Below are 19401 nucleotides of genomic sequence, written 5' to 3'. Positions count from 1 at the left end.
CCAAAGGCCCACTCATGTACCATTGATGACTGCACAACACAAAGCTTTATGCCTCACATGGGCCTGTCAACATCACATTGGACTGTTGATGACTGGAAACATGTTGCTTGTCAGATGAGTCTTGTTTCAAATTGTATCAAGTGGATGGATGTGCATAGGTATGGAGACAACTCATGAATCCATGAACACTGCATGTCAGCAGGGGACTGTTCAAGCTGGTAGAGTCTCTGTTATTATGCGGGGCATGTGCAGTTGGAGTAATATGGGACCCCTGGTGTGTCTAGATATGATTCTGATAGGTGACACATACATAAGCATCCTGTCTGGTCACCTGCATACATTCTTGTCCATTGGGCATTCTAACAGACTTGGGCAAGTCCAGCAGGACAATGCAACACCCCACACATCCATAATTGCTACAGAGTGGCTCCAGGAACACTCTTCTGACTTAAAGACTTCCACTGGCCACCAAACTCCCCAGACATGAACATTATTGAGTATATCTGGAATGCCTTGCAACATGATGTTCAGAAGAGACCTCTCCCCCCTTGTACTCTCACAGATTTATGGACAGCCCTGCAGGATTCATGGTGTCAGTTCCCTCCATCACTACTTCAGACATTAGTCAAATCCATACCATGTGATGTTGCAGTGCTTCTGCATGTTCCCAGGGGTACTACATGATATTAGGCAGCTGTACCTGTTTCTTTGGCTCTTTAGTGTATGTGCAAATAAAATAAATCCTGATTGATAAACAGGGCAATTTGTTCAGCAAGTACACAGCCATAGTATGTGTGTTTCTAAAATCATCCCATATTTCCATGAACAGACAGTGTTAGGTGATTTGTATTACTGTTAAAAATTACGTAACTCAGTGGAAAGTGGTTAGTGATCTGAAGTGCCAACACTCCTACAAAACTGCATGAAACATTTTTTTCTACAATCTTCACAGTAGAACTTTTACAGCTGTGACTGTTATATGCCATAAACCTGAGACAAACTCATTGCAAACTGCCACAGTAAATAATATAATGAAAAAATATTCTTATAATGTCATTTATTTTAGGATTATCCAAAATTTCTGTCATTTAGCTGCCTGAAAAGTATTCACTGAGCTGCCCATACATCTTAATTAAATCTTCAAAGTTTTGCAATGTCTCTTCACTACTACTAACAAACATAAAACACAAATTTCTCTTCATGGATGTTTCTCCAGCAACAAGTACAGATTATCCTTTGGGTCTACCATCCACGAACAGGTCTCCACTCCTCCTGCACGACATCATCTTTGTGAATATAATAAACTGGGTGAAGAGCTGCTGCTGCACAGGCCTAAAATTTAAATAGATACATAAATAAATTTACAAATGTAACTAACAAAATTTGCAAATGAACATCCATGAAAAGGATAACATCAGTTACTTAAAATATTCATTAATTATTCCAAGTATTGTTAGTTTCAATTAATTACACAAAATACCAGTATTTTTTCAGATAACTCACTAACTTTTCCACTCAACAGAACATCAGAGTATTGTACAGTTAGGCAAGGAAATAATAAAAAAGTTCAGTGAGCCACCTTGACAACAGCAATAGGCAGCTGGTAAATATTTGAAACAGAAATGTTAAGAAGCCTGGTTATGAATACTGGAAAACCAGGTAACACAGAAGCAAAATATTGAGTTATTCCCACACAATATACAATTTGCACATTGAAATTAGGTGTCAGGTTCATGGCAGTTACAAAAACCAACATGCAAAACAATTACCAATTAATTAAAATACTTAGAAAATACCCAGTAAATATAAGGAAAGAAGAATATTCATGTGAACAGCACCTCAGTTAGAACATTTTGTTTGGGAATGGAATCCAACACAAAAATATCTAATTTAAAAACGTGAAGAATTGACACAATGTTACTAAATTTGTGAGCAGCAGGTTAGATGGTAGAGAAAGCTAACAAAATTAGGTTTGAATATCAAGCAATGACTTCCCACTGATCTCAAGCAATAATTACATGGCTCATCTGCATAAGTGCCAAACCATGACTGCTGGTTTTGGCCTCTAGAAATTCATGAAGCATTTTGCATCAGCTGTGCCATGGTTGTTTTAAGTAGTAAGACATTTTGGACAAAAAATTAAACATTTTATCTCTTCTTATGTTTCTCTTCTTATTTACAGACTTTTCAAAAAGTTCCTGTGTTATTCACAGGCATCAAGAGATGCTAAGCATATGAACGAAGAACTATGTCTATAATAATTGGCATATGAACTAAGCACACTAATATTTCCACTGAACATGTGACATTTCTGATGACATTTATAGCTATACTCTTGAAACCACTTTGATATGTACAGCAGAGGACACACTCTGTTGTATCCATTAGTAGGGTCTTCTCCCATTCCATTCATGTATGGAGCATGGGAAGAATGACTGTGTAAATGCCTCTGAGTGTGCTGTAATTTAACTAATTCTGTCTGTGGGAGCAATAAGTATGATGCTGTATTATACGCCTGAAATCTTCATTTAAAGATATTTCTTGAAACTTTGTAAGTAGACTTCCTTGGGATAGATGACATCCATCTTCAAATGTCAGCCAGTTCTATTCTTCCCACATCTCTGTGACACTCTCCCATGGGTCAAACAAGCCTATGACCATTTGTGCTGCCCTTCTCTTCATACATTCAATGTGCTTTCTTAGTCCTATGTAGTATGGGTCCCACACACTTGAGAAATATTCTACAATTGATCTCACAAGTGATTTTTAAGCAATCTCCTTTGTAGACTGATTGTATTTCCCTAGTGTTTTACCAATAAACTTATGTCTGTTACCTGTTTTATCCATGATTAAGACTATAGACTCATTCCATTTCATGTCCCTACAAAGTGTAACACAGGTATTTGTGTGAGTTTACCAAGTCCAGCTGTGACTTACTGATACTCTACACATAGGATACTACATTTCTTTGTTTTGTAAAGTTTAAAATTTTACATTTCCACACATTTAAAGCTAGTTGACAATCTGTGCACTACTTTGAAATCATATCAAGATCAGACTCAATATTTGTGCAGCTTTTTTTTCAGACTGTACTTCACTGCAGATAACTGCATTATCTGCATAAAGTCTGAGGTTACTATTAATATCTGCCAGTTCATTAATATATGAGGTCTGGTCATAAAAATCCATGACTTTGCCCACAAAATTTTTCCACACTCACCTTTTACTCACTGTGCATGATCTCCTTTGAAATATTCTCCTCCACTATTGATACACTGCTGGCAATGCTGTTTCCAAATCCATAAGCAGTTTTAGTACTCCTTTTCCTGGGTTGCATGAAGCATCATTGACAAATTTCCTTTTACCTCATCTATCATTGCAAATCTTTGTCCTTTCAATAGTATTTCCAACTTATAAAATAAAAAAAAGTCTGCAGGTACCAGGTCTGGAGAGTACAGAAGATGAAGCAGCACAGTTCTTTCATTTTTTATGCAATAGTCACACATCAACAGGGATGAATGTGTGGATGCATTATAGTGATGCAAGAGCCATGAATTGTCTCAACACATTTCAGGCCATTTCCTTCTCACATTTTCTCACAGGTGTCACAACACCTCTTGATAGTACCATTGATTAACAGTTTGTCCCTGTAGCCAAATTCATGATGACATTCCTGAGAGAAGCATTGTCACCAGACTTTGAAGGGTGTCCTGAATGAGGGTCATCTTTAACTTCCACCTGGCCATTTTCAAACAATGTGATCCATTCATAACACCAAGTATGACTTAAGCACTCATCACCATAGGCTTTTTGCATCATTTGGTGTGTCTCTGTACATGTTTGAGTTACACACAAAATTTAATGCAGACACATTGTTCCTCTAGCTCTGCTATCTCGAAAGTCACAAACTGTGGGACACAATACTCAACTCAGTACAGCAACAATAACTATCAGATATATAACAATGAAACTTCTGGCAGCTACAAATTAAAAATAGGCATGCGCAGGGATGGCAAATGCATTTCACTCTCATTCAACATGAACAGCAAGGGACCCAATATACTTCCCTTGGCTCCACCCAAAGTTACATCTAAATCTGTCAGAGACTCTCCATCATGATAACATGCTGCATCCTCAACACCAAAAGTTCTTCAGTCCAATCACAAATTTCACTTGATACTCGATATGATCGTATTTTTGATAATACGCCTAGGTTGGCACAGAGTCAAATACTTTAAAGAAATCGAGAAATACTGCAACTATGTGACCACTTTGATCCATGGTTCTCAGTATGTCATTGAGAGCAAAATGTGAGTTGGGTTTCACATGATCAATGTTTTTGAAATCCATGCTGGGTGGTACAGAGGAATCATTCTGTTGAAGGTCCCTTATTATATTTGAGCTCAGAATATGTTCTAAGATTCTACAATAAATTGATGTCAAGAATATCGGGTGGTAGCTTTGTTGATCACTTCTGCTAATCTTCTAGTAGACTGATGTGATCTGTACATTCTTCCAACTACTAGGCATGGTTTTTTCTTTGAGGGATCTATAATAGATTATAGTTATCAAAGGGGCTAACTCAACAGCAGATTGGATATAGAATATCATAGAAAACATTTCTTAGCACTTTTGAAACTTCATGACAAATTAAAACTGTGTGCCACACTGGAACTTGAACCTTGGAGCTTTGTCTTCCATGGGTAAGTGCTCTACTGGCTGAACTATCTCAGCACAAGTCATAACCTACCCTCACAGCTTTAGTTCTGACAGTACCTCATCTTCCAAACTCCACAGAAGTTCTCCTGCATACCTTGCTGGATTAGCACTCATTTTTTCCATGAATCATAAAAAACTGATTGCAAATCATGGAAATTTAGATTAAGAATTTTATATAAAGATTTCAGCAGGATTTCACGTAGAGCCAGATATTGTAGGTAAGATAAACAAAGCAGGTCACAAGTTCATTGAATTTAATGTTTGACAAGTTTGTTAAAGGTCTAGGTTTTGATCAGAGCAATTCTGATTGGTGCCTATTTACTTATAGGAACTTGAACACTAATGTTTACTCTTTTATATGTTGTGTTGCAGACAGGCAAAAAGACTGTTACATATTTAGCTTTTGACCAAAGCCTTTTTTAGAAAGGGAACACACACACACACATTCATGCACACAAGCAAGCACACCTCCAATACACATGACAGCCATCTGCAGCAGCTCAAACCAGAGCTGCCAGAGATGGTGGTCAAGTGTGTGTGAGGTGTGCTTGCCTGGGTGAATGAAAGAGTGTGTGATTTCTTCTCCGATGAAGGCTTTGGCCAGAAGATAAATGTGAAATAGTCTTTTTGTTGTGCCTGTCACCAACTCAACATGTCTTCTTTAAAGTGAGTAGCAATCGATCTCTTTCATTATATTGTTGATATTCCAACCTGGACTTCTGATTGCTTGATTAAGGTTTACTTTTTGTTTGTAGATGATATTATCATTTTAGAAAACGATAAGATGAAAATTAAAGAATTCAAATTAGCTTTAAGACATAAATTTGAAATGAAAGATTTGGGACATGTGAGACTTTTATTGGGAATTAAGATAAGATGAGAGGCAGGATGAGGATGTAATAATTTTGAGTCAGAAAATTTATTTGGAAAATTTGTTGAAGATGTATGGAATGAATGATGGGGAGCCAATTAACACACCCATGGTATTGAATTACAGAGAAGTTGAGAATGACAAGAGGCTGCATGAGAAAGTGCCTTACAGAAAATTAATAAGGTGTTTTCATTATGTAACTCAAGCAACTCACCATGGTTTAATCTATGCCATTAATTAGTCATTAACAAAGTGATCCAAAGGAACCATGTTGGAAAGGTTTAAAGAAGATACTGCATTACATAAAATGCACAGTAGGTTACTGGATACAATATAAAAATGAGAAAAACTATGAAACTGTAGTACCTTATGCTGATGCTAATTGAGCCAATAGCTCAGACATAAAATCAACATAAGGGTATGTTATCATGCATTTTTGTAAAACTGTGTTGGGGAACTAATAAACTAAATTTTGTAGCATTTTCTTCTACAGAAGCAAAATTTGTATCACTTGCAACTTGTATTTAGAAAATTTGCAGTCTGAAACGCTGTCCCATGACTAAAATCTATCCTTTTCATAATATTGTCATTATTCCATCCTGGATTTTAGCATTGTTTAATTCAGACTTTTGTAAGTTATACATCATTTGACTGCCAGTTTATGAAATGAAGGTGAATGAGTGAAATACACACTATAATCATAAAACATTTAAGAAATAATATGACCTCCCAAAAAATGATTTCTACTCTGTGAGATTTTGGTAGCTTTTTGCTAACTATCATTTTCTTTCTGATTAGTTTTCCTGAACTCGGACCTTTCCACATAATTTCTCAGAATGCAAGTATAGCAAGATGAATAGAAGTTCTAAAAATAGAACCTTCTCTTTCAAATGCAGAACATTATATGTCATTAATCTGTCATTATGAGGTCTTCGTCAATTTATAATCAGACATATTTAAAGTCAGCACCCAAGAGCATAGTGGGGATTGCCCCATCCACATATTTTGTTTTGTAACCCTTCTTTCATGCTCTTGTCTTTTGTGACAACTCACAACAACCATAATGAAACTAGTCCACAAAACGATTGCACCAACTTAGCACAAAAAATTTATTCCAGTTTCTAGTCTACAACTGATCTTTTTCATCATATTCATAAAAGTACACTATGTGGATATTATTGGCAAGTGTCATGAAAGTGCATGGAAAGCATATGATATTTTATTACTATGGGAGAGAATATTAAGTGAATGTATAACTGCTAGATATGTTACTATGCCAGCAGCCTACAAGAAGCATCACTGCAAATGTAATAGCATGTCAAAGTTCCAGGACAATCATCTGGCCTAAACAAGAGAAGGGCAGTGACTCTACCCTACAGAAATTTTAGTGGACAAAGATCAGGTGTCATCAGTACCCATAGTACCCATGCAACAGCACCACCATGACAACATTCAAAGTCAATGGTAAGTTTCACTGAGAACAACATCTGTCTATATGAGGTGTATAATGCTCTGAAGAACTGACAGCAGCTGTGAACATGAGTTTAGCGAGAAATGGGCAATAAAAAAGCAAATAGTACCATATTAATTTACAGTCATCTGCACTCTTCTGATTTCTGATAGTTTCAAATAGCTTCATCGATGAAAATATTTTGTGTAGAGCATAAATTCATATGATTTCTTACATAGGAACAGTCTATGCTGTCAGCTATTTACGTACACCCTTTCACTCTTGAAATAACATGAATATCAGATGAGCCAGGACTTGGAGTGTCAAAAAGTATGGAATCTTGCATAAACAATGAAAACAATTATCTGTTCTAAAAGTCACTATACTTTTATGTCATCTGATTAATGCTATGTTATTTCTGTTACACCACCATATACTGTTGGCCAATCAAAAGAACAGAAATTAAAAAAAGTTCACAGAGAAATTGTGAATGCCGTATGATTATTTATGAACTATTTCCTTGTGTCCTGATGTAAAATCTGACATAACTAAAAAAAAGTATTTTAAGTTGGTTATGATAATTTATTACTATTTGTTCACAGGTCTTTAATATTTTCTATGTGCACTACACAGAGAATATCAGAAAATATGATAAAGGAAAAGTATGATATGAGTTTAATGTCCAATAACCACTGAGTTTATGAGACATAGAACTACATAAGGTGTCAAGATGTGATCAGAAATTAGTTATGGACTTAGTGAAGTAATGCTCCTGGCATTCACATGAGTAAATACAGCTAAGATTTACTGACAGTTGTCCCATGTAATAGACAACTGTGTGGTATTCTGCAGTGAACTGAGATGACTTATTCAGAACCACTATTATTACAGGATCCTCAGAAAATAAAAACGAAAAAACAAGGGTAAAATTCCAAATCATGGTCAGTTTTGTAAATCTTTGCCTTCTGTATGTTGTAAGTTATTTAAAGAAACAACTTAATTGCAGTATCTTTCACAGTTACTGTATTATGAGTGAAAGAATGTATCGTATCCACATACTTACTTGATAAGGGTACAAGAAAAGCACAGTTCCTATTGGATATCTATTGACATCAAGAGCATCATCAACAGCTTCAACTTTGCCAACTTCCTGAGTCAATTCAATTAGTCTGAAACAGTAATAACAGAAGTCTTATTACAAGGAAAGAACAAAAGAGGAAATAATAATACCTTTTGAAGAACAAAAGCAGAATGGATTCTAGAGAAAAAGAATAAAACATTCATCTGTTTAATACATAGTCTTTCCATCACAACAACATACTCCTCAAAACTGCCTGGGTAAAAAAATCACTAATTCAGTCAGAATTCCACTGGAGAATGGGATGAAGATGTTTTATAAATTATTATAAATGAAAGTTTCAAGATTCTGAATGAAAACACCAGTCTGTGTATTGTTATTTTTACACTGTAGTTTACAAAGAGGGAGAAAATGAAGATGTAAAAAGCTGCTCTGCCTGCTGACAATTTGGCATCACATTTCATATTATTTCATATAACTCTTTGTTTTTACATTAAGGGTTTATGATATAATATTTAAGAAATTGTACATTTTAGTATCCCCATCTGCCATGCATACTTACTCGTACACCATGTTCTAGCACACTTGAAATGCTGTACTTAAGTGACATTGCTAGGGGAAAACCAGGGGAATACCAACATACCAGACACCATCATCTACTCAGTTGAGTAGCATTGTACTGAGTGGGAAACAGTGCTGCAGCACAGTGGCTGATACCAGCAGTAGGGTGCAGAGGCAACAAGTTCTTGTCAACAACAACCTACTATTGTGCAAACAAATAGCTTTTATTGAATTTTTATGTTATTTTTGATTTATGATTAAATTGAGGTAAACATTTCAAAACTTTTTTACAGTAATAATTATCAATTAGGTACATAGTATGTTTTCTAGTGCATCCTTTAGTATAGTTTTTGCAATTTTTTGAGCCTTAGCAAAGTCATTAAAAACTGGTTTCCACCATGATGTCTGAGTGGAGTAATAATGGCAGACTATTATGGGACAATGTTGACAGGGTGTCATGCTGCAGACATCAGAAAAAAGTTGTTTCCACTTAAGTAAAATCTTATATCTAATTTCAGATGATGAAGACAAGAAAAAGAAAAGCAGAGAGGGCTAAATTGACTGAAGAAAACCTCAAAAAGGCATTACATTTAGTGAAGTCTGGGCAGAACAGTGTATGAAAGCAGCTGAACATACTAAAAATTACATTTTATGATTGACTAAAATTAAATTAAGACAAGTAACGTTCCTTGGAGAGAAGATTTGTTATCACTCCTGAACAAGAGCAAGAATTAATCAACAAGATGATTGCATTTGAACAATTATTCTATGGTATTTCCCTGATGGTGAATTGTTTGGGACCTTAATGACAATTTCAAGAAAATTGACAAAATGGCTGTAGGCAGAGATTTTGGTTTCAGAAAGATGAATCCTAAAATTAGCTTAAGAAAACCATCAGCAACAAGTATCAGCAGTGTTCTGGTTTCAATAAAGCTGAAGCTGACTTATTTTTTTCCAACTTGAACATCATTTTTGCAAAACATGCTGTGTATATATTTTGACACATTTTATGATAGTAAAAAGTGTTGCTTTCTTAGAACAAGAATTTTACTCTGACTGTATGTCATACTGTTGGTATTACCCTGTAAGGCTATCGATATGATCCAGGTACCCACGGCAATACTGACAGGTTGTGGACTTGAGAAAATGTTTATATAACTCTGAAGGTATTCAATGTGATTCAGTTTTTCTGGTACAGCTATATGTCTAACATTCCTGGGTCACATGGGGCTACCACGAACTTTTCAATGGAAGTGCCAGAGTCTAAATAAAACAAAAAATCTCTTAAGGTGTCAGTATCCCCTGCTCTCCCTTATCACCAGCAGCTTGTATCACTAAATAAATATTGGCACAGACCTAGAAAGATACACTGCATGGCTTCATATGAAGATAGTCATATTGTGCCACTAGATAATTTTTTTGCCAACTCTGGCTACATTTTTGTTTTCTTGTTTTTGCTGATTCTGGCAAATAACTTGGGCTTCTCTCACACTATCTGACTGTGTTCCTCATTCATAACATGACTTCATTCACTGATGAGCCGGCCATTTGTGTTAGTAATTTGTTAGCTCATTGCCACATTTATCTGAATGAGCATCATAAGCTTAGCTAATTACAATCATATCAAATAGTACAGTGATGACAAGGATCTACAGTTTTCTAAGCTATGGAAACAGCTTGCACAGCAATAAGAGTAGCAAAAGAAATTGCTCCACTTACTGAAGCTACAATACAATAGGTGCAATAGGTTCTGGCAGTGGATCCCCCCCCCCCCCCCCCCCTCCTGGAATGTAGCTTTGTGTATTTACCTGCATTGTTCCCTTCTCCACTGCTAGGCAAGTGGTATCATGGACTCTAATTGCCAAACTGCTTATACTATTGCCTTCCAGTGACAAGCTTTATGAAGCAGTGTAAAAAATTGCACACTCCATTTCTATGAAAGATTCATTCTGGAAAATAGTACACCTTCTTCCTCATTCATAACATGACTTCATTCACTGATGAGCCGGCCATTTGTGTTAGTAATTTGTTAGCTCATTGCCACATTTATCTGAATGAGCATCATAAGCTTAGCTAATTACCATCATATCAAATAGTACAGTGATGACACCTTCTTCTTTCCAAGGATAAGTTGACCTGCAGGCCCCTCAATAGCTGTGTATTATGAATACTTCTGTTTTCTGCAATTATACTCAATAGCTTAAAATGTCTTGACATTTAGAAAAAGAAACCTCTTATTTAGAAACATCTCTTCTTTAGAACCGGACTGTCTCAGTTTGCAAATGAAATATATATCTGCATAGACATTATCTGACAAAACATTCATAATAATCCTAATAGCATATCCTGAAAATAAAGTATTTTATATTCACAATTTATCTTCTTACAGATTAGCATACACGATGCTCATGTAAAAGGGCAGAAATGACAAGCTCTCCCAACATCAAGCAGCACTGTCGTCACACTTAAATATTATTGCTGAACTATGAGATAGAGAAGTACTACCTGTTTTCCAAAGTTATGACACTCTTCTGCTACTTTCATAACAGAAATTTGCAATGCTTTGGTTACTACTTGTTTTAGCAATGTAAAGACTTTTTAACAACAAGATCAGTGTAAATATAAACCAAGGAAAATCCAGGATGGCATAATGGCAATATTATGAAAAGGATAGATTGCTACCCACTACATAGAGAATATGCTGAGTCACAGACAGGCACAACAAAAAGACTGCTAAACAAGTAAGTTTTCAGCTGAAAGGCCATTTTCTGAATTAAACAAAGTTGAGGCCAGAAGGGTCACAGGAATGTAGGATATATTGCAAGGAGAGTTCCCATGTGCACAGTTCAGAAAAACGGTATTGGTAGGAAGGATCCAGTTTGCAAAGGCTGTGAAGCAGTCATTAAGATGAATAGCATTGTGCTGAACAGTCTGCTCAGCAGATGGGTGGGCCAGCTGACAGTTAGTCAGTGGTCATTCATGCAGACAGACAGACAACTTGACAGCTGTCATGCCCACTTAGAACACAGAGCAGTTGTAGCAGGTTAGCCTGTAGATCACATGACTGCTCTCACAGGTAACCATAGCTTTATGGACTATGGGATGCTTTTGACTGGACTGGAATGAAGTATGGGACAGATCTTGCATCTAGGACTATTACAGGGATATGGGCCATGAGGCAAGAGGTTGGGAGGAAGGGTTTTGTAGGGATGGATGAAGATATTGTGTAAGTTTGGTGGGTGGTGGAATACCACTGTCGGAGGAGTGGAAAGGATAGTGGACAGTATATTCCTCATTTCAGGCATGACGAGAGGTAGTGGAATCCCAGTGGAAAATGTGATTTAGTTGCTTCTGGGAATGCTGACAGTGGGACATTGGAAGGTGGTGGATGACTGCAGAGATAACACATGGGAAATCTGTTTCTCTAAAATATTTGGAGGGTAATTACGGTCTGTGAAGGCCTCAGTGAGACACCTGGTTTATTTTGAGAGGGACTGATCATCACTATAGATGTGATGGCCACAGGTGGCTAGGCTTTATGAAAGGAATCTCTTGGTATGGAATGGATAGCAGCTGTTGAAGTGGAGTTATTGTTGGTGGTGGATAGGTTTGATATGTATGAAAGTACTGATGTAGCCACTTTTGAGGTGGAGGTCAACATGGAGGAAGGTGGCTTGCTGGGTTGAGGAGAACCAGGTGAAGAAAATGGAAGAGAAAGTATTGAGGCTCTGGAGGAATGTGGATAGGATGTCTTCACCCTTGATCCAGATCATGAAGATGTCATCATCTGTGAATGTGAAGCAGGTGAGTGGTTTGGGATTCTGGGTGGTTTGGAAGGATTCCTCTAGATGGACCACGAATAGATGGTCCCATGCAGGTGCTCATTGCCATACCCCATATTTGTTTTTAGGTGGTACCATCAAAGGAGAAGTAATTTTGGGTAAGGATATAATTTGTCATGATATCCAGGAAGGAGGTTGTAGGTTTGGAATCTATCAGGCATTGGGAATGGTAGTGTTCATCCACACTTCCCAACATCCCATCGTCTGGCCTCAGAGGACCATTCTTCTAATATTCCAGTACTACCCAGGACTGTAGAAACTGAATCACATAATCTAACAGGGTTTAGACTACCTCTCATCATACCCTGAAATGAGGAATATCCTACCCACTATCCTTCCCACGCCTCTCACGGTGGTGTTCCACCACCACCAAACCTACAAAATATCCTCATCTAGCCCTACACAACCCCTCTTCCCAACCCCTTACCTCATGGCTCATATCCCTGTAATAGACCTAGGTTCAAGACCTGCCCCATATTTTCTCTCACCACTACCTCCAGTCCAGTCACAAGCATCATCTAGCCCATCAAAGGCAGGGTTACCTGTGAAACCAGTCATGTGATCTACAAGCTAAACTGCCGCCACTGTGCTGTGTTCTTTGTGGGCATGACAACCAATAAGCTGTCTGTCTGCATAAATGGCCACTGAGAAATTGTGGCTAAGAAACAGCTGGACCAACCAGTTGCTGAGCATGCTTCCCAATTTTCATATCAATGACTGCTTCACAGGCTTCATCTACTAACCAACACAAGCTTTTCTGAATTTTACTTGTGGTGACTCTCCCTGCAATATATCCTACATTCCCATAATTCTCCTGGCTTCAACCTTCATTATTCATTGTCCTTCATGAACATATTCCCTTCCCTGTTCCCACTCCAGCACTACACAGCCTTCTATTCAACCAGTGCACACCAACAGTCTTTATACTTATCTCCTTTTCTGCTCACCCCCCCCCCCCCCACCCCCTTGTCCTCCATCTAACCTCCTAGTTTACACTTACATCCCCCACCCCTAACCTGTTTTCCTTCCCCTCCATGCCCCAGCCTCCTCCTTACCTCCTCCATCCAGACTGTTTCTCCCATCATGCACTATTGCTCGCAGTGTGACCTCAGCAGCTGGTAAATATAAACCACTTAATTTTATAGTTTTCCAAATAATAGTCTTTGGGATATGGAAAGGTAGCACTGTAACAGTATTGGTTTATGTGTGAAATGGAACAAAACTTGTCAATTATGTTTGATGTTAGATATATGTCTTCGTACTTTCCACATCTGCTGCAGTGTTATCCTGTACATAGTTCATCACTAGAGTACATGCTAGCAGGATATATACAAAACACAGAAGCATAAAAAATTAAGAATAACATACTTGAGATGTGGATGATATTCAAATACAGCATATCCAGAAACAATTTTATTAGCATTTAGTCCTTGCTTGGTTAAAGCAGTGAAGCCACAGTCAATAAGCATCTGCTTGCGGTGAGGGTAGTGGCCAATAACACGAGTCATAATTCGGCATGCCACATCATTCAATGAACAGCAACCCAGAGAGGCCTGTTGTAGATCTGAAAAGTGGAGTGAATTTTTTGTATTATACTTGGACTGCATAACAATAAGAAGGATAAAATATGAACTGTCAATTCATGTAATTATCATAACAAAAGAGAGGAAATAAGAAAAAGTCCTACTGCTACTTTCAGAAGGAGCCTTGCATTTGTAATCAAATCAGAAGTACATTAAGATTCAAATGTAAAATATACATGATTTAGAGTGTACTGTAAAAGCACTATATTCTATAGAAGTCACTGATTGATAATTAACTTGGTGAGGATGTGGTGCAAAAAGGGTACACTAAGCATGTGGAGGGTCATATTGACCCTGTTTTTCATTTATATTTTTTAAGTATTTTTTGGCACTTTTTAACAAAAGATGGGAATTAAATTTATGAATTATTTATTAGCTACAGGATTTTCATAGAAATAAACACTGTGAAGTGTACAAATGCTTTATCACTTAATTTTTGCATAAAGTCTACAAAATAATCATTTTAGCAGCTTGTAAACCCACATATTTTTTTAAAATCTACAAAATCATAAATTCTCATCAGTAACTTGAATTTTTTGTGTGTTCTTCAAACACAAAATGAGCAATAAACTTTTGACATAAGCTGTTAATCATCTCTTGCCATAGCACATTGTTGGCAGAATGGAACAATGTGTTCTTGCAAATGTACTTATGACAACCATCACAAACATGAGATGTCTTACAATGTCTAGCATAGTGAAACTATTGACATCTTTTTTGTACACCTTTGACACTGGCAGTTGATTCTTGTGAAGATTCTCCACTAAAATCTTTGATTCCTTTACACAAAGTGCTTGGCGGTTGAGGTATTTCTTGTTAGACATTCAAGTTAGACATGTCCTAGTGTTTTTATGAAATTACAATGCTTATGTTTTTTATTGTTATTTGACCACTGAACAACAACAGCATTTATGCTGGCCATATTCAGTATTGGATAGAAAACAATCTAAGGCCATTTTTTTTAGTTGTGGGTTACATCATAAGTTGCTGACCTGCAAAGTCAGCTCCACCTTTCATAGAATCATAAAAAATGTTTATCTCTGGTTTCTTTTTATCTCCTGTCAATTCATCAATTTCAACATTGTGCAAAGACTAGACATGAGCAAAACAACTTTGTTTTTCTTTGGTGTACGAGAAGAAAGTGTAATATCTTTTTGGAAATTGAACTTATATGAGTAGATTTCTCTACCACGAGTTTTGCAAAATTCAGGAAGGATTTGCCTTTTGTTCTTATGCACTATTGCCACAGAAGTTAGCTTGTGTTCTTTCACCAGATGTGACATTAGTTCATAGCTTGTAAACCAATGTTCAAAAATCACATTACGGCTTGTTTTTTAAATGGGTTGCACCAGCCGATTCACCACATCAAATGGCTTATAACTCAGTGAAAACAGTTCCTCTGGCACAGGCAAGTGCTCTACCATCTGAGCTACCCAAGCACAACTCACATCCCATCCTCACAGCTTCAGTTCTGCCAGTACCTCGTCTCCTACCTTCCAAACTTGCCCGCAAAGGGCAAAGGTCCGAATTTTAGTCTCGGTCTGGCACACAGTTTTAATCTGCCAGGAAGTTTCAACTTCACACATGTCACACTTCATTTGATAGCACTATTTTTCTTCTGTATAAAAAAACAATATTTTTGCTTCAAATTTTGTAGTGTACAAAACATTGCTATTCCAAAATTTTGTTGTCGTAAGAGACAGATTGTTTGAATTTTAGAAAATATAGCTTTTAAAATTGCTGTATTATCATTTTCTTATCCTAATTTTTCTGTTGATTATATATAATAACGTTATTTAAAAAACGTGTTAGTTGATGAAACATCTCAAACACAAAATTCTGTGTATAGAATAACCTTGGTGGACTTTAATAGAGAACAGGTGGGTAAAAGGGTGCCTAAAAATCTGCTCATAGAAATAGAATTCAATATTGACTATTTAAAAAATATATAGACAAAAGTCAATCAAAATAACTTCATTGTCAAATTTGTATAAGTAGTGCCTAACAAACTTGTCTTAAAAGTTATTATAAAATGTGTAATTAATCTGCATTTTAATATTTTGTAAAAACTCTTTTACATGAGTCTTTAAAACAGGCACTGTAGACAATGCAATTATCAGACACCATCAAGCCAAGAAAGAGTACTGTCAGTTGTGTCAAGTCTCCATTAGCTTGCCTTCAAAGTCAGTCACTGACCAACAATAGTTATCATTAAGCATTTGATATTTAATGTTCATAGACAGTGTTAAGTCACAGTTGAGTTCTTCCACATTCAGTTCCTCTCCAGTACATTTGCAATGTAGAAATAAAGAACCAATATTTAGCTGGCACTAATACACAGATGTTAGACTGAAAAACCCCAGTGAGAATAATATTCCCAGCCCCTCAAAACTAATTGTGGGCAAGCCATTCTTTAAGCTACCCTTCAAATTTCCATTGTGCATAAAGTTAAGTGGGTAATGCAAAATTATGGCCCTTGGAATAGATCTTAATGTGGGGAATTTGCATAAATCTGAATTTGATTGATGCTATCTGACTGGAACAATATTTATTTGCATATGATTTACTCTGACTGAAAATATTCCCCTGAACATTCAACTATCAAAATCATGACTATTCTGTCTAAACTCAGGGGTACGTTTAAGGGGATTGCAACATTACTTACCCATCAATAAATTTATTAGTTGTCCACTTCAGAATTTACACTCTGATAAAGCACAACAATAATTACAATCCATATTATTCTGCAGATTCCTGATCAAAGCATTGGCTGGAAGTTGAGGACTATCCCCAGATGTTCACACATTCAGTATAAGTGTGATGAACTTGAGACAGGTGATCATCCCAGATTTCACAAGTTTGAAATCAAATTAAACTACTCTGCTGGTGCTGCAAATTTGCTCACCCTAAATATGAGTGTGTTGTGCCAAGCTGTATGCTGCACAACTGTTGGGCCTTTCATGAAGATGATGTCATCAGAACCCTGCCATAACTAAAAGATGTTACGGGCTCAACTGAGATGCAAAGCCAAGTCAATTCATCCTCTATTGCTACTGTCCATGGATTCAATCTAGACACTTCCATAACCAATGTGCAAGAACATGTGAACACCTTTGTGACTGAGTCACAAGTTGATGCAGACACTTCTGGGACCAAACCCAAACTGCCTCTCTTGTAGCATTCACTTATGCCCTCCTAATTCCTTCCCCTGTTGTTAACTGCAAAATTAAGAAGCACTGTGACTCAATCACAAGGATTCCCTCCAACTAGATAATCCCACCAAAACAGTGATTCTCCTTCTGGTGCCAATCACAACATGAACATCTTCCCCCTGCTACCAAAAAACATTGACTTCAGCATTGCACTTTCGATGTCACACTCTATTACACCTATCGTGCATTTCTCACCTACTCCATTAGCCTCATGACTGGGAAATTGAGAACTAAAGAAAGAGCTGCCATGAGACTAGACTGTTTCCTGTAGTCAACACTTTCTACAGGCAGCAGAGGTTATTTTCAAAGGAGGTCCACAAAACACAGATTCCCTCACCTCCTGCACTTGGTGTCACACTGCTCTCCAGCTGGACACTAGGCTGTGCAGTTGTATAGGTGGACAATAGTTTGTCATCTCCTGGGACAGCCATTTCAACCTCCATTCTGAGAATTCACCACCCCAGTGGCCAATCACTGCCCCCAGCCTGTCCCGTTTGGCTGTAGCATTCCCTGCTTGCCCATCTCAATTCCAATGCACTATATATTTGCATATGTACCAGAACTTTCACAAACTAGTGAGCCCCCTACTGCATTATGGTCAATCCGACCACGTATTTAAACCAAACCAAGGGTTGAAGGCTTATGGATCCCGGGAAGACCTCCTCCAAGCAACTCATGAAAAGATTGGCATAGGAATAAGACATCCTTGTCTCCTACAAAATCCTGCAGTTATCTGCCCCTCACATTTCCTTGCATGTCAACCAACCTAACTTCAAACTGCAATAACAGGCCAGACATCACCTCAAAAAGCTCTCCCATTTTCTCCTAAATTACCTCAACAGTGGTGTTTGCCTTCCTGTCTCTCTCTAGCTCCCTAAACAGCCATATCATCAACCACAATTCCTCTCCGTCTAATCGAGCTTGGCCAGCCTTCTCAACATCTCCCAGGCTTCACCACAGTATCCCAGAGCAATGATAACTCATGATCCCAAGAACCAGTCACAACAGTACAGTATTCTCAACTTCTAATCTAAGGTATTCTTCCCTCCTGAATTATCGGTTTTATACAGGTGCCTTATTTTCAACCCTAAACCTGCATTTAATCATGCTGCTTTGATTTAGGATCTTCTTCCCTTCAAGTATAATATCGAGTGGAAATATTTTTTTCCAACTCAATCCAAAACATTTCCAACACCAAATCTGGCATCGAACCCTGACTTGACCAGTTGTGACCATGATCCCAATTTGATCCACCACCACCACTTCAAAACCAGCATTTACAAGCCTTCCAGCATCCAGCATTTCTTCACAACCATTCCTCATGTTCCAACAATATGACCCTAACCAGTCCTCTACGGAACTATAGGCTCTTCATTCTCTAAAAACTGATGCCTCCCAGTGAGCAAGGGATCTACTACAGTGTTACTTGACAGTGTGAGTCTACGCCAGCTGTGTGACACCTCTACACATAGCATCTGCCATAAAGACCCCATCCCTGTGCTATAAACTGACCTGCAGTCCCTCCTTAAAACCTCAGGCCCCTCACCAGGAACAATATATCAGTCCATAGAACTTCTTATCCCACCCAAACTATGTATCTCTACCTTTTACTCTCTTCCTGAGATCCACAAACCCAATCACCTTTGCTGTCCCATAGTTGCTGGCTTCAAAGCTGCAACCAAACACTTACCTGCCTTAGTTGATCAACACCTGCAACCTACAGTACAAAGACTTACCTCATATAGTAATAACACCAACCATTTCCTAGATCATCTTAAATCTGTGCCCATCCCATTCCCATCACACATCTTGCTTGTCATCATTGATCTCCCTGTATACCAACATCCAGCATGTAGATGATCTTTCTGCTGCTGAACATTTCCTTAATCAGTGACCACCTGATTCCAAACCTATAATATCCTTCCTGCTCAGCTTAATCAACTTTATACTTACCAACAATTACTTTACCATTCAGGGACAGACATGCAAACAGAACAAGTGCACAGCCATGGGAACCAGGATGGCTAATTCATTTCATGGGTTGCTTGGAGGGTGCTTTCTTGGGATCCATATGCCTTCAGCTCC

General features: G+C 37.6%; 1 protein-coding gene across 1 annotated transcript; it reads right to left on the bottom strand.

Moving 5' to 3' along the window:
* Positions 1-1091: 1091 nt before the first annotated feature.
* Positions 1092-14079, bottom strand: LOC124790153 (D-threo-3-hydroxyaspartate dehydratase-like). The gene is made up of 3 exons (XM_047257747.1): positions 13890-14079; positions 8104-8209; positions 1092-1332 (listed from the first exon to the last, which is right to left on the bottom strand). Exons 1-3 carry the CDS (start codon positions 14027-14029, stop codon positions 1243-1245), a joined length of 336 nt encoding a protein of 111 aa, XP_047113703.1. The 5' UTR covers positions 14030-14079; the 3' UTR covers positions 1092-1242.
* Positions 14080-19401: the final 5322 nt, after the last annotated feature.

The sequence above is a fragment of the Schistocerca piceifrons genome, chromosome 3, assembly GCF_021461385.2.
Source record: "Schistocerca piceifrons isolate TAMUIC-IGC-003096 chromosome 3, iqSchPice1.1, whole genome shotgun sequence".
NCBI classification, from domain to species: Eukaryota; Metazoa; Arthropoda; class Insecta; order Orthoptera; family Acrididae; genus Schistocerca; species Schistocerca piceifrons.
The sequence above is the reverse complement of the archived record's forward strand: the minus strand, read 5'-3'. Positions and strand labels throughout refer to the sequence as shown.